Here is a 23,491-nt window from a genome sequence, read left to right on the forward strand (position 1 = left end):
TTATTTGGTATTAATTATCCACAGTAAAAAAATATAATAACTGATTATTTTGATATTGTCTGTTGGATCAGATGATAAAGAGAAGCTGTTCACCGACAACATTCTAGCTGGAGTAGTTGGTATCACTTGTACAGGAGGCTAACGATGTATTAACCAACGTTCGATAGTATCTGGAATCGAAATGGAGGCAAAATTTTGAATGTGACAGAGAATTGGAGAATTTGGCACAGAAATTAAAGAAGTCGAAGAATTTTCGATAGCTTATTTGTGCTTCTTTACCTATGGCATATAACAATCAGATTTTTAAATAACAATAGCTTTTGAGATACGAAACACGAGATCGCAATACTCCTGGAATGGGCTAGACCAAACGAGTGAGCCAAGTCAAAAAAAGAACTGCACTATTCTTTCCATCTAGAGCAGTAGCTATGGATTATTATTTATTAACTCATTATAGACTTATTTACAATAAAATCATTCCGTAATAATATCTCCTGTTAATTAAGGTTGCAAGCGTTCATGCGACTAACATCCTTTACATTCATCGACTAACGTTTGTAACAACTCCAATCTTACATCAATATTTTTACTTTATGTGTACCATTAAGAGTGAGTATTGAGATGTAACCAGAACTTCTAGAATGTAGATTTTAATTTTTTTTAAATAATTTTTACTCTTAATGGCTATGTAACTATTCTAAGAAGATTAAAAAAAAAAATAATAATGAAATAATAAAAGAAATATAATTAGTTACAATTACTTTAAGGGGAATAACAAAATTACTCAAATCCACCAGACGGGCTATTTTCGACATCCCACAATTAGTGTGTAGAATTAATTAATGTACATATATAATTTTCTAGGAATGTTGCACAATTATGGTAGCAAATACACAAATTATACTTGTATTTATAACAATGTAAAATATGATTGTAATTTCAATGTTACAATATAAATTGCTTCTTGCGAAACTTCGTTCATTATTTGAATCCAGTGCTATTTTCTTTTGAGAAATATTTACATTATGATGCAAATTATTGTGGGAAATTCAAGACTTTATTTTACAAAAAAAAAAAAAAAAAAAAAACCTCACCTTGATTTGTTCCCATTAAATGTTCCCTGGCTACTGATTCACATTGGAGCCTAAAACTTTTATTGGGAATATTTTTACTTGAAAAGTTGAACAAGAATGGTTGGCGTCACAATAGTGTACACTTCACTGTATTTAGATGATACTGTTAAAGAGCATGGATCAGCTCCCCTGCCCCAGCTACACACTAAAATCATTGTTCTCAGAAATACACCTTGCTCACTTCCACTTCTAATGAACTAAATTCCATCAACACAGAAAATGAGTAAACATTTTGATATGGCTAAATATCATGCAGATGTTAGAACGTAAATATACCTCTTCCAGAGAACTCTACACAGATGAAGTTTCCTGGAATAAGCATTTCAAATAGTGACGGACTGCAAGTCAATATGCGCTCGCCTCCTCACCATTAAATTTACTTAATTCAATGGAAACTTTTTAAATTTAATCTTAAAAAAAAACAAACTACAAAGTGATGTGAGCCAGAATATAACTGATTTATTTTTCTGGTTCAATGTGCTTCCTAAGGTGAATCCGTAACGATCCATGCACGTTTGTACGGATGTACCTTTTACTACACGATGAAGGAAGAGGTCTTACTAGAGACCCTTTCATGGAAGATCTGATTTAGTGAAATATAGCATACCTTAGAGTGTTGCAAGATCTGGTTTTATTGGCAAACAAAGCAACATTCTCTCTCTCTGAAGATGCAGCCAAACGACACTTTGCGAAGTAAACGTACGTGCCATTCTGTGCATTGCGAGCACAACTTGCTAGAACGACTTGTTATCGGCTTTCCCGGGGATGTCTACGAGTGACCTCATAAATCCCTTGTTGCACATGCACTTCTCACATTGTTAACGCCCGATGGATCGTTCCAGTAATAGGCTACGTCCTTATCGTCTTTGGCGCCAAGGCTAATCTGTTTATTAGTTTAACGCAATTCTAACTGCATGTGAACTTCAAAGATGTTCCTGTCTCCATGAACATGTCGTATACTAGTTGTGTCCAGATGTCAGTAGTTCTGATTGCAAACTAGTAGGTAGGAGATTCAAACCCAGTGTGTAGCTACTCTTCATTTGTTGGGAAAATTTTGCTGGTTAAGTATGATCTTCCGCCTCTCCTTCATTGTTTTCTAATTTCGTAGTTGTACATTAAAATCCGCCTGAAAAACAGGCGATTACTTTATTTTTCTGACAACTTAGTAATAAGAAAACAGTTTTTATCAAATGTCCTACAATTCAGCGAAAGTGGCATCTCCACTGGTTATCTCTTAGGCATCTCCGGTATGCTGATTGTGTCAAAAAGCTTACTTCCGGATTATTTACTACAAAAACTACCAAATTTGAACTCATCGATTTTACTTTTTTGGGGGTTGATTCTACCCACAAACCCATGTCAAATTTTCGGAAATCTCTTTTTTTGCACTTAGCGGACCTCGTAACTTTCTTTTTCAAGTGAAACCAAAAATTGGTACAAGTGCAATACTTTGAGAGAAAGGAGAAAATAAAAGAAATGTAAGCAAAGTTTTTTAGTTCATTCTGTACTGTATCTGATCTATTTTGTGTATGTTTTGTGTATGGAATTTTATACAGCAAGAAATGAGGACATGCTTAATAAATTTCCAACTGATTTTAAAGCGAGCGTTGGCCAGTTTCCAAAGATTAAAAAAAAAGTAATGAATTTCAAAATATGCTTTTTAATTGATATATGACTCAAGCTGTAAGTAGCACACATTCCTTGTTGCTCTTTATTTACTGTACATGATCTGTAAATAATCAAAGTTTAGAAATTGAACTCATTTTTAAAACATCAACATACAAGCGTACTTTTACACTTATGTGTAGTAAGTATTACAAAGCTATTGAAGATGTATTAAAACCAAAACAACTGTACTAGCTTTCTTACTTGAGTTGGCCATGCTCAGAACGTTCACCGTTTTATTGATTTGACCGTAGGATAACTCTTTTCTAAAAACGTTCCTGTACATGTAGTGAATGAGAGCTTTGAGACTGGCAGTGCGGACAGTGTAGCTCCTTTGACCTACCGACCACGACCTCAACTTCATTCCGACGTTTTTGTTTATGCCAAATTCACAACATTGCTTCTGATTCATACAATGACCTTTTCTTTCTTAACAGTTAGCAGATCTGAGAAGTATACAAACTATTATGGAATTTTTTATAACCAATTTACAGTTGAATTTAACAAAACTATGGATTTATAACAATAGATGCCCTTGGAAAATAGTACCTCCGTGAAAACATGCTAATTCTCTAAAAATTTCAAGGCCATTCATATCTAAAGTGAGTGCAACTGTTTAGTGTTAGTGTGATAGGTTAGGCTGATAAATCTCAATTTTTTTTTTCCAAAGAAACATTTAATTACTAGATTGATTGTTCAACCAAACATTGGCTGCTAGTGCATAAAAACATCTATGAAGTTTCTAATTTTGAGGTGAACTTTAAGGAATGTTTTTCCATATATGTACATATTTCTGTTTGAAGAATCGTTATTTCTATAAAAATATTTCAAATTATATACATATGCATATGTGTGTGTGTGCCTAATTAACATTCCAATTTTAAATCAAAACAGCTGGTTCATAGAAAATTCCAAAAAACTCAATAGTCTCTTCTAAAAAGTGGCACTCACAAATATTCGATTCCTTATTCAGAATTTTGGCAAAGCAATTATTATTCTAGATATTGTTCAAGGGCGGTACTATAAATTATTCTGAAGTGGTACTTTAGTTGAGTGCTTATAGTTGCAATTTCGTTAGATCACCTCCAATAACAATTTTTCCTGAAAAATATGAAAACTGTACGGTAGGGCAGTTGTATAAGGATTGATCATCAAAAAGTGCACGAAAAAGCGTAACGTTGAAAAACGCCCAACTTTGACAATTTGTTTCTATTTTTCAATTAAAGAGAATTTTCTTTAAAATATAAGACAAATTCTTGTTTATAACTGTAATTTTTTTCACAACAACCCAGATCTAACAGATTTCGGGAATGAAGTTGCCGAAAATGGGCAAAAACGGCATTTTCAGAAAATCTTCTTGTTACCTTTTTTGTAAACCACTCAGCACCTAAACGCATGGATTGATTTCCATGAATAAGGTGTCATTCGATTTTTTCATTGTATTTTGCTTACATTTTCTAAAAGAAAGCTAACCTTTACATATGTATACATTACCTTCGGCCTTTAATACTAGATAACAGAGATAAAGCAAGTAGAAATCTAAACGAAGTGGAACCCAATTCGGAATTTCTCCCTTGCATTTTACCTTACCTTTTCCAAAAAAATTCTACCCTTTTGTATATTTTAGCTTCGGCTTTAAAACTGGATAACAGTGAGAAAACATGTAGAAATCTAGACGAACTGGGTCCCAATTCGGTAATTTTCCGATGAATTTTACCTTACCTTTACCAAAACAAGTCTACCCTTTAGGCACATTTTAGCTTTGACCTTATTTTCAAATAAAAGAGATAGTAAGTGGATAATAGTTTTCGGTTGAATCCTTCTACCTACTGTAATCCGCTCGAAACAATCGTAGAGCTTAATCATTAAGAAAAACCAAAGATAATTTTACTTTTAGTTTCCTTTTACTAGATTAATTTTTTTACTTTCTCTTTTTTACAACTGGTGTCTGGTGACGACATGTACCATCTCATCGTTGACGTCACAGAACCGTGTTAAAAATGGAAAATTTATCCATAGAGTATATTCAAGCACGTTCCTTTTAGAAGCAAATTTATTGGTTCAAAGATCCTGGTTTAAATTTACAAACCCATAAATATATCTAGCGTAACGAAGTGGGCCGAATTAGTGGAAGAGCCAAGGTCGAAAAAGATGGCCAAATATGTTGTTTCCAAGGATACCATTGAGGGTTGGCTACCCATGACGTCATATCTGCAAAGCTAGAAAACTCTGTGGGTGGGAAAATCGAACTACGTTCATGAACACAATGAACAGTACAGACATACATACGCCAATGAGTTAACTAGCACCTACTAGCAAGCAAGCTTCTCTGCAACAGCTTCATTCAGCATTCTTCGTATCCTCAAGAATTTCTATCATACACGAATCCTTCCTTCTTCAGTAGTGGGAAAATTGTGGCGACATTTATCTTCAAAATGCTTTGTATTTTAAGAAATAAACTTCAGTAGCTAACTCATTTGACCGCCTGGTTCCTATTTCAGTGTATTCACCTCCTTAACGAAAGAATAATGCGCAAAAGCTGGCAATGCATTATAAAAGGCTCCAGTCCCCAAAGATCTCTCTTAAGCCCGTCAACAAATAATCTGAAATTTTTGGCTACAGTAGTTTTTCTTTATTTTAATTAAAACTTCAGATACCAATTATTGGATGTCTGGTCTTTCTTAAGAACGGTCAGCAACTTAGATATATTTATAATCCAAATTGTTTCCTGAAGATGTCAAGTACCAATTGTAAGCTTAGGGAAGGAAAGATTATTAAAAGATATTAGTAACATGTCAAGAACCTTAGCCTAATTGATAGATATTGCATGCTATATATAAATATTTGCTTATACTAGACGCTGGTTTGTTTTTCATTCTCGGGACAGAACCTTTTGTTCTTACAACTATACTCTTCGTACGTGACTTAGTTTAATTCATTCTTGGTTTCTTAATTTCTTCGTTATTTTGTGGATCCATATTCAGCTTTTTGCTGTTTTAGAGCTTATCTCCTAAATATCGCACCAGATGTTGGTACGCGCTGTTCTTTTTTTTTTAAACAAATTACTAATCCAATTTAACTTTAGTTATAATATTAAAATTATTTTTTAGGAACAATTAAAAAGTACCTAATTAAACAATTAAATTATTTTGTTCACTAACCTTGGGCTAAGTAGGTGGTTTACCTCATGAATACAGTGTCGAAAAAAAGCAAAAATTGAACTATTAGTAATTAAAAAAACAGACCCAATAAGTAGGTTTGAAAATCAATAAGTCAAACTTTTCAGTATATTGTTTAAAAAAAGTAGTTAAACTGAAATAAATTCCGAACACTTGAGTCATTTTTAATTTTATCAACACTACATTGTTTGTACCAGTACAACAAATTGATATGTAACTTTAATGGTACGCCCGCCCAAGATAACGATTTTAATTAGACAAAACGATAAAAGAATAAGTTACAATCTGTGTGAATGAGATGCTAAGGGCCATTTTCTTTCAGTTTCCAGTTGAGGAATTTTCTTTAGGCTCAATTTTAGCAATACATTAAATACTTTAAAAAAATATTCGGTAGTCAATAACAGATAGGTTTTTTAATGCTCATCAACAGTTTAGGTTACTAGCAACTGGGTTTCCAAGTAGCGTTATTCAATTAGATATGTGCCTCTCTAAGGAGTTCAAGTGAGATGTATAGACTTCAAAAAGGTAAGTAATTGAGGTTGCCTGGACTTGAAACTAAGCTCTGTAATCCAGCGTTCCATCAACGAATTTTCCTGAGGCTGTGATTTATGTTTTCAAATCAAAATGGTTTAAAATAATATCCAAAAATGTACAAAATATATACATTTTATTTATTTAAAAAAATACAACATAAATAAATCTAAAAAAAATAAAAGTATCCATAAAGCGCCAAAAACTTGGCTTCACCAAATCGTGCAAACTTGTTTTTCCGCTTGGCTAGGGCAGTTGAACGCTTTGGTGAACTCCACAGAATTTTCAAGGCTACCTTGTACTCTGAATTTGTGTGGACTGTGCGGATCGTTTAGCACCTCGTGTAGTAATGACTCTTTAGTAGAGGATTCACACCAGTTCTGCGAAATATAAAATCAAAGTAGAAAAATAATAAGATAATAAAATATTTAGTTGTTATAAGAAAGATACAATATTGGATCTCTGCCTTTTGCTAAAATTTAAAAGAAAAGAAAACAATCTTGAGAAACACCCAAATGACTTTCTTTTATTTCAATTTTCATTAAATGACACTTTAGAGGGAAGAATAACCTATCAACTTTACAATTTCCTAAAAGTACTGCCAAAAAGAGTTATATAGTATATCTAATTCTGTGAAAATACAAATACTAAGTTTGAAAAATAATCGTACAATCCTTTTACATTGTCACTACATTTATTTTGATCAATTGAAGAAACATTACTTACCGTGGCAAATGCTATAAAGAAAAGTTGTTCAGGCGAATATTGTTCTAGGCCAGGAAGTCTCGGTTCAGGACCATTTTTGGCCTCATACTTTCTATAGGCAAGCAGGGCAGAGTGCAGACCTCCGTTGTCAGCTATGTTCTCGCCCAATGTGGTTACTCCGTTAACCTAATGATTTCAGGCATTTTGTAAAGATTGTAAAAATCTATAGTTGAAATAAAAGTGTACGCAATAAACAAGCTAACAGAGATTAGCTCTTACAGATAAACAGCATGAAGAAAAATTAAAATAAAACTAACCGTGACTTTCGTGAGCAAAGTAGAATCTAACACAGGTATTCTATAAGATCCATATTGTGAAATAAAACATTCTGCTTTCTCTAAATATGTCTGAATTGTTTCTTCTGACCACCACTGGGCAAGATTCCCATGAGCATCGCTATGTCGACCTAAAACAAGCATCAGGCAATCCTTGATAGAAATTCAATTAAGCTTTTGACGTAGGACTCACAATGCTCAATTAATTATCTTACCAACGTCATCAAATCCGTGAGTAATTTCGTGACCAATAACAACGCCAATTCCGCCATAATTCAGTGCCCTAAAGTAAAAGCTAATTAGAAACATATAAAATTAAACCACTTTTACTTTTAAATGTTTACAGTTTCTTTTTAAAAAAAAGTGTAACACGCCCTCAAGTTGTCTCTTATCAGTTTAAAACGTAAGAGAGAAGTTTTGGCTCGCAATGCTGGGCTATATTTTAGGAATTTGCCTTAAAATAATATCCCTGACCAATCCTAAGCGCTCCCTAAACTATAAATAAATTTACATTGGTACTTCATCTTTATATGTATCATAAATATTTAATAATAAAGTTTATCGATCCATGATTAGAAATTCTAAGTTACATTGCGAAGAGCTTACTCAGTTCTTTTCTTGCTGAAGAATGGAGGCTGAAGAATTCCAGCGGGAAATACTGCAAATGAAAATTAGTTATGGTTAGCCTACACGAAGTACAAAGAATACACTAATGTTGGTATTGAAGAGAAAAGTAAATAAAGATCTAACGTAAAGTGTGTCAAGATCGCGTACAGTACAAATAAAGCTACACAATTACTTTATTAAACCAACACTTTTTTCATTCATGTTACAAGATATCATCTACAGTAACACTTACTTATTGAGTTCGTCTGGGAATTATAATAAGCATTAACTACTCCTGGACTAATAGGCCACCTAGAAAGAATAAAAAATGGTTTATCAAACTTTAATAGCGAGATTAAATTTAATAGAATTTAAAAAAAAATACTCACTCGCTTCTTTCAGTTGGTTCTCCTAATTTTTTCAGCATTTTTAGCGAATTAAAGCTTCTAGCATTTCTGACATTATCAAAATGTGAATCATCGATGCTCAACTGTAAAAGTAAACATTTCGTTTATAGCAAAAATGTCTAACCTAGAAATTTTCATTTATTTGATAACATGATTAGTGCTAAAAATAATTTGAATTTTTTTCAAAATATCTTGTAATAATTACCCCATCATAATAATGCTCCAAGGCAGTACTATTGTCATACCATGCTGGATATCCAATAAGTTGGGACATCGTGTCAACTTTTATTTTTGCCGCCTTCTTGGTCTCTTCATCCATCCAGCTCAAATTATCCATCTGTTCGGAAAACACTGCCTTTATGTTAGCAGACATTACTTCAGCCTGAACAGAGAAGGGAAGGTTTTTTTGTTTTTTTTTATTTTAATGTATAACACTTTCTAACAGCATCAAAATTAATTTATTTGCGTACCAAATGTTAAATGATTCTGATTTTATTTCATTAAATATTCAATTTCATCTAACAGTCTATAAAACATATAGATGTATAACACACTAATTGACACAAAAAAAAGACGATAGGAATACTGGTTAGAAAAAAGCTCTACCGACAGAAATAAGATCACGTAGTTTTTTCGGTTAGACTGTTTATTTTTTTCTGCTATTCCTTATTCTGTGTTGTGTTAAGGCTGTAATCAGTTCTAACGTTTAGTACGCTTTAGTCAACTTGTATACACTTTTTTTTTTTTAACGAGGAAGAGCATTGCTAATTGAAGGATGGATGGATAGATTGTGGCCAATGTTTCCAACATACAATATTCCAGCAATTTTTACTTTGAACCAAAAGGTTTCGGAAGACAGGTTCATATACAAGAAGAAGAAAGGTTGTCCACGTTGCACACAGCCTGAACATGAGCAATTTTTATGATTAAATGTACAACGAAACAAAACTATGACGAGTGTACAACTACAAAATTTGGCTGAAAAAGCCAGGTACCTAAGCTCTTTCCTTCACAACTGGAGGTAGACAGGCGTCTTTACAATGCTTGACGCTCAAACAAGGCGTTTGAGCCTTGATAGACTATCAAATTGATGATAGTCAGGTCCACCGCTCTCTAAAGCTTAACGAGTGTCAAGATTTTGATTTGCCCGTCAAAACTTGAATGTAACTGGGAGTACTATCTCATTTAATGATCAACAACTGACTATTAATTACAAAATGTATATAATTGGTAAACTTACAACTTGTTTGGCAGCGTTGTCAAAATATTTTTTGGCATAAATATATCCAACAGCCATGTTCATAGCTCCATCCGTGGATTGCAAACATTCTTTCCACCTAGTTCAAAAAATTATATTTGTAGCCTTTTGCCTGAAGTATCCCTGAGGAACAGGATCCTTCACCAATTATAATAAATAATTTACGCTCAAAGTATCAAGGAATATTTTTTTTGAGATTGGTGTTTTTTTTACAATAAGTACGGGTATTATTAAAAAAGAATTAGATCCAATTGGACAAGAATTGACTGGTGAGTTACTTAACTTTTTGTCTGTTTGCTGATCTGCGATTTCTCTGTATTTCAAAAAAGCCTTTAACTTAAAATGAAGTTAACGAGTTATTTTGCGTGCTTCAAAAGCAATTCCGCAAAGTGAACTGGAACGGGCATTCAAATCAATACTAATTTGCTGTAACAAGTGGACTGAAGCCGGATGTGCATATTTTGAATTAAAAAAAAAGAGAAGAAATCGTCACTTCTACTGGAGAATAACCGGATTACAGCAAAGAGATGCAAAGATATTTAGATAACAAACCTTGGCTGATCCATGGTTGCCCCAGTGAACACTTGTTCAAATTGAAATGCTAATTTTCTCATGTCATCGTTCAGTTCTCTACTGAAGAACTTCACCACTCTCCAATTGAGATAGTTAGCTGTAAAAAAAAATAGCTTCCCATAAAAGAAATGACAGCTAGCTAACCTTTCTCTTTCATTACTATAACTGTTTACCTAAAACTTTGGTAGGAGTGTCTCGAATTAATTTGACTAATTTAAACAGGTAGTCAACTTCTCTTACAACCACTGACATACTCCAATTTACGTTTACTTCGGTCTCTTGAAAGATTCTTTCCACAAGTCTTAGCCAATTAATCTTAAATTAAAAAAAGATCTATTGGCAATTAGAAAATAAATTAGTTAATAGCCGAACATTAAATTATAAAGGCATAATGACCAAGTAATTAAGTTCTTTAAAAAATACGTAATGCTCCATTTGGCTAACATATATAAGTAGGCAAGAAAATCATAATTACCAACGTTAAAATGAATAATTATTTGTAGAAGTTGGCGAAGATAGTGGAGTGCAAGTCACCTGAAGTCTGTCCTTTTATTATCGACAAAAAATCTTTAATAGATTCATTATGGTCTCTAAGACCATTCAATCGATAAATCGCTACCAATCTCACCATAAACCTTACATTTTGATTTTTTGTTTGTTTGTTTGATACCACAACGACTTGTGTGGTAATTAGCGTCATCAAGAATAATCAACACAAAATTTGGTGTGAACCAGTGTGACTCTGCTACAATTCTCAAGATCTAAACTTATACTGAACATATTTAATTCTAATTACAAATTCACTGTTTGCAAACCCACGCACTAGTGCCCAATATACTTAGGGATTTACACAAAGAAAGTAGTACAAGAATTTAGTCACACTATTGACATTCTCTCCCTTCTTTCATCAATAACCAAACATTTCACTCGAGTAGAAAAAAATTAAAATATAGACAAAATTCCTTTAATATTCTAGAACTATTCTTAATGTTTAATTAAAACAAAGCGTGAACTAATGAACTCACCTGGCCAGGTGCGGACATGTCTGTCCATGATTGCAATTCCCTCAGCGTCATTGCGTTGTATGTTCTTAAAACATTCCTTCTCATCTCTCTCGTACTCATTATCTAAAGGGATCAGCGAGGGATTTTAATCGTCTTATTAATTAACAATACTTTTTACAATCTAAGATTTAGATCTATATTATATCCATTATACTTTCTTTCTACTCATTTCCCACTCATCATCACACATAAATGATGAGCAATATTGCAACACCACATTTGTGCTACACCTTCAGCTATGAATAGTGAATTACAAGAGACATTTTTCACATTAACATTTAGCAACAACAGATTTTAGCATCCTACGGATTTCACATACCTTGGCCAATTCAGATTCGAAATTAACAATTTCTTCTGCCTGAATACCAATCGCTACTAGGTCAACTCTCTGGCCGCTAACTTTAGCCAGCAAAATTGCTGTTTCTCTCACCCAGGTTTTGTAAGCCTCAATTTGATGTTTGTATGTGATAACGTCGGACAACATTGTTCTTGGTACCACTAATGAAGGTTGATCTATCTAACATAAAAAGAGAGTTAATTTTAATTACTGTTTACGTCATTTTCCAATTTTCTTCCAAAGGGTTTATTTTTTCCCTTTAATTTATACATACAGTTGAAAGTGACCAAAAATAATAAAATTTTGATGAAAACAAGATCCGATTAATTTCATGTTTTATACAGTTAGTTGTCAATTTTGTAAGAACAGTAGAAAACTTCATTTACCGTAATTACATGACGAGTTGAGTTCTTGCGGTCCCCAGATACGGCCACATAGATGATTGGCCACACAACTAAAGTTCTAGTAATATCCGCTAACACGTCACTCCAGACGAAAGAGCCGCCTCCTCTCCAAGGATAACTTGCTATCGGCCAACTTCCAAACGTTTTCAGTAAAGATTTCAGCTTTTTTAGGGGGTTTTCACTTCCATAAGCACTTTCTATAAAGAAAACCAAAAATTCATTCAGAATTAGAAGGAATATTCATAATATTACAAAAACCCCTTTGGCCAAGTTCAAACAAAAAATTTCAGTGCACAATCTGGGATCTTAATTGAAGAAGAGAATATTCCAGATTGTTTAGGTGACTAAAGATCTTCACTGGGTTTCCATTTTGCTAATATTTCTGGCTTAAAGTTTGATGTTCACCATTCTCAACTATAACTACAAAAGCTTTATAAGTTTATAGTTTGAACTAAATCGGACTGTGCGATTTATTAAACGCTTTTTACCCTCAAGTAACCTGTAAATTAACTCACCTTCTTCCATACAAACTTTGTAAAAACGCTTGGCATTTTTCACAGGATATGAGTCATCCGAATTAATTGGAAGATCAAGAATTTCTGGAAATCAATATTGCTCATTAAATAATGACGCTTCTAATCCGACTCGCAATATAATTAAATTCGAGAAATTGTTACCTCTTAATTGTAAATTAAGCTTTTCGTCTACTAGATTAAACTGATTCCAATGTGATTCCGTCTTTGGTACAGGATGAGCTTTAGTCCAACCACCGCAGGCAAATTCAAAGAAATCCGTGCAAGGGTCGGCAGACAAATTCATATTACTGGCTAGAGATGCAGCTTTAAAAATAACCATCACAAATCAAATGAGTATGAAACAAAGCGGGGTATTTATAATTTGCAGAAATTGTACTACTTTAAGAGGACTTATTAAAAAATTAAAATTAAATTAAACTAATTATTTAAGTGTTGCAATTAACAACTTTCAGTTCTCTAAGTATGTATTCTACCTAAGCTTTCTGTAGTCATGCTATGTTAAGTTGTTAGTCAAACAGAGTACTTATCAGTTTAAGACATAATAAATGAAGACAGTTTATCACTGTAGTGCTCTCAATGTATTCTGCATCCCTATTTAGGATGAATAATTTTACCTGCTGCTTTACATTCTTCTGTGTAACAAATTTCCGGCGTTTTGTTAATAACAAGGATATCATCTGCCAGTTTATGTGATTTCCATATTGGTGAAAACAAGACCCTTGCCTTACATGACAATGCCAGCAATAACCTAAAAGTTTAAAACAAACTAAATTTTTCTGGTTGATTATAATATCGAGGTAAAAACAAATGTAATAGGAAATTAATATTTTGGAAATATTGTAGGGCAAGACACATTAGTAAGTTACGGTTTTCTCTCATTATTACACGAGTTCTTCCAAAAGTTTCAAAGCAAGATACATAGGAAGTTCATGTACAATAAACCGTTCATAAAAATTATTAATATAAGTACTTTGTCTTACCAGATTGTCTCTACAAATGGGGTATAAACATTGCTGACTACGTCTTAATTTCGGGATAGAAATTGTCATATCCTGATCGTCGGGCATTTCATAGCTCCTTTCGCATCCTGTCTCACAATACTTTCTCAGCATGTTAACTATTACCACAATTTAATCATAACAGGGTATGTTACCGCACCTCACTCAAGGAATTTAAATAAGATGTTACTTTAATTGAGAGTATCTTTCGCTCACTATTTATTTTATTGTCCCTCATCTTTACCACGACTTTTTACAGAGAGTTGTATGACCAAATTAACGTTTCAATCTATCTCGTTTTATTACTTTTAAACTATTCTCGATTGTTTCTGGATCTTTAAAGATTGTTACTGTTTTCAGTCTTAATTTTTTGAGTGAATTTAATCTTCATGTATACAAAACCTTCACAAGGTAACAATAACAGTGCAACAGATTACAAAACCTCATATCGATCAGTACATATCGAAACTTTTGGCAGATGGATAAACTTTTTCAAGACTTAAATTCTACAAAGTAGAGTTCAAAAATAAAAGATAATTAAAAAATGTCAATAAGTAATCAATGGATGTATTAAATTTATTTTTGAAAACTGCATTATCTACAAAACGCAGGGTGAACGGGATTACGTAGAGATCAAACACTATAAGCTAGAGTTCTTTAAAAATAATTCAAAAAGAGAGGATGTTATTTTAGCAATTTACAGCTTAAGAAACATAAAATTCAAAATTTTTAAGAATTATGGTGATATTGTTACATATTGATTGTATGTTTACACATTCTTCAGGGTTAAAAGACTTTTTGGTCATTACATTGTTTTCAAAAAATATATTATGTACCACTTAGGGTTGACCAAGTAATATACATAAATGCTCAATTTATCTTCTGCAACTTTAAAGATAAGTTAGTCGTTTAGACAGAGAGTCACAGATATGTGTGCAATGTGCAATGGGGCAAATCTCTTTCTCAGGATAGTGCTAGAATAAAAGCAAAAAGGTGTAGCATTAGCAATATTCTGGCAATATATTTTTTGCCCAGGTTAATTCTATTTATATCTATTTTTCGCCTAATTTCAGTGCCAGGTCCAAATCCTCACAATGTTGGCAATGTTCATCGTGTACCATTAGTTTTAACGTTTGCACAATAGAACGAGAAGACGCAAAATAATAAGGATTATTTTTTTTTTCTAAATTAAATTACCAATGTAACACCTTTTAAGCGCGAGGCCGATGATATTAACAAAATTTTTAGAGAAACTGATGTCTGAGGGGGAATGGTGTTATGTGTTGCAGATGATTCAAGCAGTTGATATGATTTAATACCATTTAATATTTTTAAAAATTCAATCCCATTCTTTTTTTTAAACTAAATCACATTATAAAATAAATTTCAAACTATAGTATGTTTTATCTGCAATATGTATAATGTTATCAATTTTTTGGGACTATTTCCGCCATAATCAGTTCCTTTAAACTATTTTTAGATGCTGTTCTTGTTTTCATTCAATGCAGGAAAGTTCTCTATTCACTCAAATATAAGGATCACTAAAAAAATCCCGCTGTAAAAATATAGCTTGAATTAAACAATACTCTCATTAGCTAACAAAGTGGACTATTGATAAAATACAATTCAAAAAGGAGTTAAACAATTATCCTTGAGCTTACTTCTTTAAACGAAATTCATCTTACATCCCTTAGAATAATTTACTAAGTTTTAACTACATTTTGTTTTGTTCTACTTTTATGAAAAAAAGGAAATACTTATGCTGCAACACTGTCTAATGGCAAAGAGAGAAAGAGAAAAACCCAGATAAACAAAACGAGTGTTACTTTGACCTCAATGACTTCATGAAATTGTCTTAAGAAGGCTGAAATTTTACAAATCTACACCACAAACTAACGTATGCGAAAAACTATTAAAAACACATTCACAAACTCACAAGTAGGAGATATAAACTCCATATGCGCGTGTTTCCCTAGATGGATCTTTTGCACTATCTATTCATTAAGAAAACTTTAAAGAATTTGCATTGAAGTGAAAATAATGTGAAAATAAAATAGCGTATAATATGCATTTTTGCACTTTTTTTTTAAAAAAAATTGCTCCTTTACGGCACGAGAAATGAGAACATGCAGAGAATGTGAATCATCTGTGTGCAATCTTGAGGGTTACTAATAATCCATCTCTTGTACGTTTCTACAATGAACATTAAGCTGTATAAGCATGAACTGAAAGAAAACAGGACTGAGAAAATTATTTTCGTGACAGAGTGTTCTGATAAAGTATTTACAGACAAACATCTCACTAACCCAATTCACTTTGATAATAACCAGCATATTATAATAAAATATTAAAAGACAAAGCGCTTACAATATAAAGCACCGTAGATCCATTCAGCCGCCACGAGCCAGTTATCTGCCAACGTTGCCAACGAGTCTGCAGACTGCAATAGAGAACCTACAACTATCTCTTTTCTAACATGTGAAAACAAAAATAAATATAACTCAGATAAAAGATAAACAGGGAGGATAGTTTTGTCATCTATGTTGATAGCCTGTATCCGCAAACATATCACTTAAAATAATTAATTCACATTTCCATGTTTGTCCTGTTATTACGCTTTTTCTCTGGGATTCAAATAACCTGATTTCCAGAATCCAGCTTTTTTTTTTCTTTTCTTTTTAAGGAAGGAACGCACTGCAATTTTCCTAGAGCTTATGTACACACGAGCAAGATGGGTCCCTAGGAACAACCCTTCCAATTTTAGATTTTCGATGTCTATCCAGCACTCGGCAACTTCACTGGCATCCAATGAGACTTCGCAGAAACTTATTTTTGTTCAAGCCATGGAACGGCTCAAATTTCTTAAGGTTATACATGCCTAAACAGATGGCTATGATTAGGCTTATGGTTATCATCTAAGCAGAATTATGAATTCCTTCATAATCTCCTCATAGATATATGTATCGCCTAACCCATGAAAAGATTGAAGCTCCTTAAGAGGGGATTTGGCGCCTTGCCAGGATGCCAGCTATTTCGTTTCTTTTCACTTTAACAAGTCCTGACATGCAAAATAGAGTATTGCATTTTCTGCCCAGTTACTGAGATTGCTGAGCCGATTTCCAAACTGTTTCCGAGCTGATTGCATTGGAGCACTGCGCTTTAATAGCAACTTGGCCAGGATAACAATCTTCTGATTCCGATATTTCCTGCCGAACCAGGGTTTACCGTCAGAACCTGCATAAAAAAGCTTATGTTGAAAATATTCTTCAAGCATAAGCGTTAACTTACATGAAGTCTTCCATTTTCACTCATAAATTTCTTTTTACTCCAATTCTTGGAGAAAGACTGAGGCAAAAAGAGGTAAAAAGTCTCAGTCGATTTTCTTTTTTTTTATGTATAAGGTATTCAGTATAGTTCAGTTTAATTAAACTATAATGCTAGTAACAATTAAATTTGAATCAAATGCTCTACGTTAAATGTAAGAGATACTAATTGGAGAATTGCAGTAGAAGAACGATGTGAGGGTGTTTGCACCAATTTTTAATGTAGAGATTTAAAAAAAAATACAAGAAAATCTTTATGTTGGCAGCAAAAAATATAATCATCTGTTTAACTAAAACCACAATATAGACCAGTATTATATTAAGTATTAGATTGAACGCCAAAAGAGACTCAAATCAGCAAATACCCAACATTTCATTAATATGAACTTCATTGATATCATTTAAGTCATTTTATTACATTAACTTTCATTAATTTTTTTAAGAATTTATTAGATGTCAAAGTTCTGCAATCATTCAAATTAATAATTTGAATGATTGCAGAACTTCCTCTTTGTAGGTGTAAGAGAATAATAGCACTTTAGAGTTACTTAGGGAAGCATTACGCTGGCCCCTTCACTTATAATTTTTTTTTTGAAAAGAGTAAATTGTACACTTCATCTTCATAATTAAGCAGAATCTTTATTTTAACTCTACATTCCAATCGTCTTATATACCCCACCCAAGTAAGGCCCTCTCTAAAACGATTATTATTAATAGATAGATAGATAGAAAACATACTTTATTTCATAAATCAAAATTACATGAACTAATATAACATAAATGTAGAAAGCATGAATACTGACATGATTGCTAATCGTCTGTCAGGAGTGTATGTCTCATAACTCAAACAATTTGAAATAAATATTAGGTATAAATCACAATTAATATTTGTATGTGTTTAATTTCCAATTATTTACATTATCAATATGTGCCTTTTATTATTATTATTTTAATTTATTACGAATTTATTATTATTATTATTTTTAACAATTTTAGAAATGAAAATGGAGAAACACTAATATAATACCATACTTAAAAATTGAAATTTTCTATCAGGAACTCTCTGTATGACCATGCCTCTCTGATGTATCCAAGTAAAGCCGGCCAATTAGAACCATTCAGTACACTTAACATTTCGCTACCTGTCAGCACCTCACTAAGAAAATACTTTTTTCTAATAAAACTTAATATGGCACACTGGCCCAAGAAATGGAATACATCTTCATTAGCCGCCAAGTTACACATACTGCATTTATAATTCCTTTCTAAATAAGGCTTGTAGTTTAAGTCGAGCAGTTCCCCTCTGATCTTCACTATAAGGCTTACATCAGAGATATCTAGGCCGATATTAGAATAATCAACATTAAATGATAAACTACCATAGATCTTATGGTAGGAGCTATTAATATAACTATTTCTATAGTACTGAATCAGAGAGTTCTGTATGGTCTTAATTTCGCTACTAAACTGTTCAGGTGAATGCACGCTTAACCCAATATTAATATCCAACTTATTAATCCAATCGGACAAATCTTTAAACCAAATAATTTTTTTATTAATTATTTCACAAGCCAACTTTTTAACTAAACGGCTGTTGTCGAATTCACATATCTTTTTGAGAAATTTCAAAAATAGAGAAAATGTGAATACATGTAGTGGGCATGATTTCGTTTCTAAATGGAGCACGTAATTTGGTGTATTCCTTGGGAGGCGATACAATTTCATCTAAGAACGATCTCTGCACTCTTTCTATTCTGTCTGAATATCGAATACCCCAAATCTGACACCCATAAGTGAGTACGGATCTTGTTACAGATGTAAACACCTCATTTTTGGCAGAAGACGGCACATATTTGTTTGCTATTAAGCCAGCCCAAACACTACTCAACCCCAGCATCGCCTGCCTCGCTTTATCGTTCCAATGAGACTTTAGAACTAATGCAGGAGTAAGACTTAATCCCAAATATTTATACTCCTTAACAACTTCTATCTTTTCTCCCTTGAACTTCCATTTATCTAGCTTACCCAATTTTCCACCAGATTTTCTGAAAACTATTATCTTCGATTTATTCAAATTAAGCAGCAAGTTCCAATTGTCCAGATAGGTTTCCAGTTGTTTTATCATCTCCTGCAATATTCTCGAATCATCCGCTAATAATACCACGTCGTCCGCGTAGAGCAGCAGCTTTAGGTTAAAGTCCTTTATCCATATCCCTCCCTTAAGCGCATCCTTTAAATCGTTAATAAATAAACTAAACAGCATAGGACTTAGGTTGCAACCCTGCTTAACACCGCAACAAGTCCGAAATGGAAGCGAAAGACCTTTACTGCTCCAAACTGCCGAGTTAGTTTCCTTATACAAAGCTTGTATTGCCCTTACCATCTTAGATGAGATACCGCATTGGTACAATTTATAAAATAAGGCTTCTCTATTTACGGAATCGAAAGCGGCTTTTAAATCTATAAAAAAAGAGTAAATTTTCTTTCTGCCCTGATACCATTTCAGCTGGACCGAGTTCAATAGCACAAAAAGATTATCCATTGTGGAACGACCACGCCGGAAACCCGACTGTTCTTCGCAAAGGATATTATACTGAGTTACCCAGTGGTGCAATCTTTCATTTAACAAGGAAGTGAACAATTTCTGTACTGAATCCAAAAATGCTATTCCCCTGTAGTTAGATACTTCATTGATACTCCCTTTCTTGTGGAGGGGGAAAATAACGGCATCACAGAAGCTCTGTGGGACTTTCCCTTCCTTAAAGTATGATTATTATTAATATTTCTATAACGTTTAGTCCGATTTGATAAAATTTAGCAAGAAGTGGTTAATGCTTCCCTAAGTAACTCTAAAGTGCTATTATTCTCTTACACCTACAAAGAGGAAGTTCTGCAATCATTCAAATTAATAATTAATAATTTGAATGATTGCAGAACTTCCTCTTTGTAGGTGTAAGAGAATAATAGCACTTTAGAGTTACTTAGGGAAGCATTAACCACTTCTTGCTAAATTTTATCAAATCGGACTAAACGTTATAGAAATATTAATAATAATCGTTTTAGAGGGAAGGGATTAGCTATGAGGTTAGCATACTGGACTCCCACGCGGAGGTTCCGGGTTCGAATCCAGCTGCTGACCCTTAGATTTTCTCTTCCTAGGAGCTTCTTACAGCTCACTGTCCGGTGATGGACAGTGTTGTCTGTAACGAGAGAACACTGTCCGGAGGCCGGCAGTGCACTGGAAAAAGCTCCGGGCGCTAATGACCTCAGCTGTTGATGCGCAAAAAAAAAAAAATCGTTTTAGAGAGGGCCTTACTTGGGTGGGGTAAACTCCCCTTCTTTTGTGGCACAGCGTCGAGACTTTAAAAATGCAAATCTGTATTAATCTATAGTGCAAATCTATAGTGTTGTTCGTTCGTAGCAGCTGCAGCAAAAAGCTCACAATTAAAAACATTAACAAGAAAACTTTTAACATCAGAAAATTAGAATGATAAATGAATCAATTGTTCAAAGTTGTCTAGACTAGAATTAGAACTTTCACGTATTTTAACACTCAAATATGTACTCTAGTAAAGGTAAAAGATAAATTTAAGTAAAAACTTTATCCCAAAGATTCGATTAATGGTTTTTCTACGGTAGGGGTTGGGTAGGCTCCTATAGGGATGAGAATCCAATATGACCCAAATTTTCGAAGTTAGAAGAACATCTGTGAGTTAGAACCTTGAGAATCGCACCAAGAGAAAGTCCTGAGTCTTTCCACAATCATACCAGATTTTTCTTCTTTTTTTTCTTATTAAGACGTTTCTTAATTTGAAAGATTATGAATAATATTGAAAGAGCCCGCTACCATTCATCAAACTATAATGTTAGGAACCACTAATTTCGGATCAAATTTTCTCAAGTTTGTTGAAAATGTAAGAGTTACTAAAAAGAGAGAATTGGAAGTTAAGAATTTCTATTTATGTAGTGATTTAAACAAAACATAAGAAAAATCTTTGCATCAAATAATATAATCATCTGTTGAAAAATTCCAAAATATAAACAAGTATTATGCCAAATTATATATTAAAGAAAAATAGAAAACTCTAAAATGCAATTGGTCTGGATTCTCCTTGGGATTTTCGTGGTGGTATTCTTCGTAGCAGGATTTGCTGCAGCTACCAAGAGCTGCTGACATGGTTTGTGTTCACATTTCTTATTTATAAGTGTTTTTTCTGTTTATTTTTAGTATTATATGTATGTAACAATAGAGGCGAATCTTCTAACGTGCAAAAAATGGTTATTATTCTGTTTTTTTTTCAGAATAAAAATCAAATACGGGTCAAAAAATATAAATTGAAGACAGGCAGTGCCGCATTACCTATTGGATTTTTCCATATTTTAAAGATTTTCTTGCGGACAGCTCCCATGATTTAATTTAAACTAGGAATAGTGATCAGGGACACATAAATGTACTCCTTCTACTGAAAACTTTTTCACTAAATTTGATTTTTCACCAAATTTTTGAACTGGGAATTTTTTTTGTGAGAAAGAGGTTGGGGAGATTCCACCCGAAGTGATGAGAATACGATACGCCCAAATGTTCGAAATTTGGAGGATATTAATGAGTTAGAACCTTGAGAACAGCAGTAAGAGATATGTAGTCGTGTGGGTGTGTACACACCCGATCTTCCGATTTTTATTTTAATGTGAGGCTTGTCAACATCTGAAGTCGATGGCCCATGGAGCCTTTTTCATTGCACTGCCAGCCTCCGGACGTTTTGCAACTAATTAATACTATTTGTTTCTTTATTTAAAGACGCTCCCTAATGTAAAAAAGGTTGATATTGTCAGATTAGAGTTCACACGCATCTAACGTTCAACAAACTATAATTGTAGAACAACTAAATATGAATGTTTCCTGAGATTGTCGAAAATATAAGAATGGTCAATTGCAGTGAAAGAACGACGTGTGAATGTTAACACCAACTACTTTTTAATATAGTCATTTAAATAAAACATAAGGGAATTCCTTAAGTTGGCAGGGAATAATATAATCATCTGTTAACTCAAATCAAAATATAGACAAGTATTATGTTAAATTACTGCATGAAGAAAAATAAAAATTCCCAAATCTAAAATGGACTGGGCATTATATGCTGTTGGATTTGTGTTTGCGTTACTCTTCGTAGCAGGACTGTACCTAGGTTGCAGATTTTACTGCTGACATGGTTTGTGTTCACATTTCTCTCTTATTAGTACTTTTCGTACTTATTTTATGTTCAATTATCACTTGTATGTAATAATACTGATTACACATGTGAATATTCTCAATGCCGGAAATATTTATCCCACGATTTCAAGACGATTACAATCCTTTTTTCTAGAAAAAAAAAGGCTGAACTGTAAAAACAGTGTCATGATTCTGTAAGTAATCTTAATTAAAATCAATAGTTCTATAAGATAAATACAAATTTATTTAGGTCGGAATATTTTTGTGGGACAGATTTGCTCTCTTCACTGCTAAAATATTAGCTAACAGTTTAAGACAGTATAGTGAGTAACACAAGTTTATACTTGCTCTTAGTAAGCCAATAACTGGAAGTATTGTCAAATTTTCTCCCGAAATGTCCGTTTTCAGATCTCTTGAGCCCAAAATAGGAAATGTTTTGCGTTGTGTCTACGAAGAATATACAGGAAGTATGTGTGTGAAAGAGAGGGATAATTGAAGAGAGAACACACTAGCGAAACCTAAACATCGCAGGGAGTTCAAAGTTTATACTTCGTTTATTTATCCCATGTGTCCTTAGAAACCATTTTTGAAAACATTAACTTGAAGGAAGTAACCGTCGACGTCGATCCACAATCCGCTATCAGCTAGCTAAACATAATTTACTGTCTTTTTCGAATATTATTCCAGATATTAAAGGCGAGGTTGTCGCAGACCAATGGTAGCCTGAGTTGTAGTTAGGAGTAGCGCAGGTAACGCCGCAGACATAATTAGATTTGTTGCTGATGCTAAAGAGGTCTACTTAGTTAAGCTGGTTGATAGAACAGAAACCAGGTTTCAGGGTAAGAATTATTTTATCAGACAGAGTTTGGGCGTGTGAAGGTGCGGAATATAGAGCGGTCAGTTGTAGAGTCAGAAATGTATTTGTATAGATTCTGTTTTCTAGATTACAAATATTTTTCACTATGAGGTGATTGACTTAATGGCTTTTTAGGTGAATGTCATGCATGTTGAAGGTTGGGCATAGAAAGTGGGATCTTTTATCATGAGAGTCGCAGCTACCCGTTTAAAGTAGAGCTACGATCCTATTAGAAAAGTGTTTTGTTTTAGGTTTCAAAAAGTTCTCTAATTTGTTGGTAGTTGTTCTGTTAAAAAGAAGTCATTGGACGTTTATACTGAAAGTTGCTATATTCAAGATGGATATATTTTAAGATTGTCTACGTTATTT

General features: G+C 33.2%; 1 protein-coding gene across 2 annotated transcripts; it reads right to left on the reverse strand.

Annotated features, from left to right (window-relative positions):
- Nucleotides 1-6,627: 6,627 nt before the first annotated feature.
- Nucleotides 6,628-16,241, reverse strand: LOC141447615 (neprilysin-like). 2 transcript variants are annotated; one of them, XM_074115346.1, is made up of 18 exons: nucleotides 16,099-16,241; nucleotides 13,348-13,481; nucleotides 12,875-13,036; nucleotides 12,713-12,796; nucleotides 12,180-12,394; nucleotides 11,776-11,973; nucleotides 11,418-11,519; nucleotides 10,566-10,707; nucleotides 10,372-10,489; nucleotides 9,802-9,898; nucleotides 8,767-8,943; nucleotides 8,544-8,644; nucleotides 8,408-8,466; nucleotides 8,155-8,206; nucleotides 7,764-7,831; nucleotides 7,531-7,679; nucleotides 7,235-7,399; nucleotides 6,628-6,888 (listed from the first exon to the last, which is right to left on the reverse strand). In XM_074115346.1, exons 1-18 carry the CDS (start codon nucleotides 16,119-16,121, stop codon nucleotides 6,721-6,723), a joined length of 2,214 nt encoding a protein of 737 aa, XP_073971447.1. In that variant the 5' UTR covers nucleotides 16,122-16,241; the 3' UTR covers nucleotides 6,628-6,720. The 2 variants fall into 2 exon arrangements, with proteins under 2 accessions (XP_073971447.1, XP_073971448.1); XM_074115347.1 differs by lacking the exon at nucleotides 16,099-16,241 and adding an exon at nucleotides 13,714-14,133.
- Nucleotides 16,242-23,491: the final 7,250 nt, after the last annotated feature.

This window comes from Rhodnius prolixus, unplaced genomic scaffold (assembly GCF_049639745.1).
Source record: "Rhodnius prolixus isolate KJV_2025 unplaced genomic scaffold, Rpr scaffold_7, whole genome shotgun sequence".
Classification (NCBI taxonomy): Eukaryota; Metazoa; Arthropoda; class Insecta; order Hemiptera; family Reduviidae; genus Rhodnius; species Rhodnius prolixus.

Bases quoted from the DNA above. Each gene is read 5' to 3' on its own strand.
- LOC141447615 (XM_074115346.1), bottom strand. From the start codon at position 16,121: ATGGATCTACGGTGCTTTATATT. The intron at 10,490-10,565 runs GTAAACAGTTAT...TTTTTTTTACAG, and splicing joins CACTCCTACCAAAGTTTTAG to CTAACTATCTCAATTGGAGA. The intron at 8,467-8,543 runs GTGAGTATTTTT...TATTCTTTCTAG, and splicing joins GAACCAACTGAAAGAAGCGA to GTGGCCTATTAGTCCAGGAG.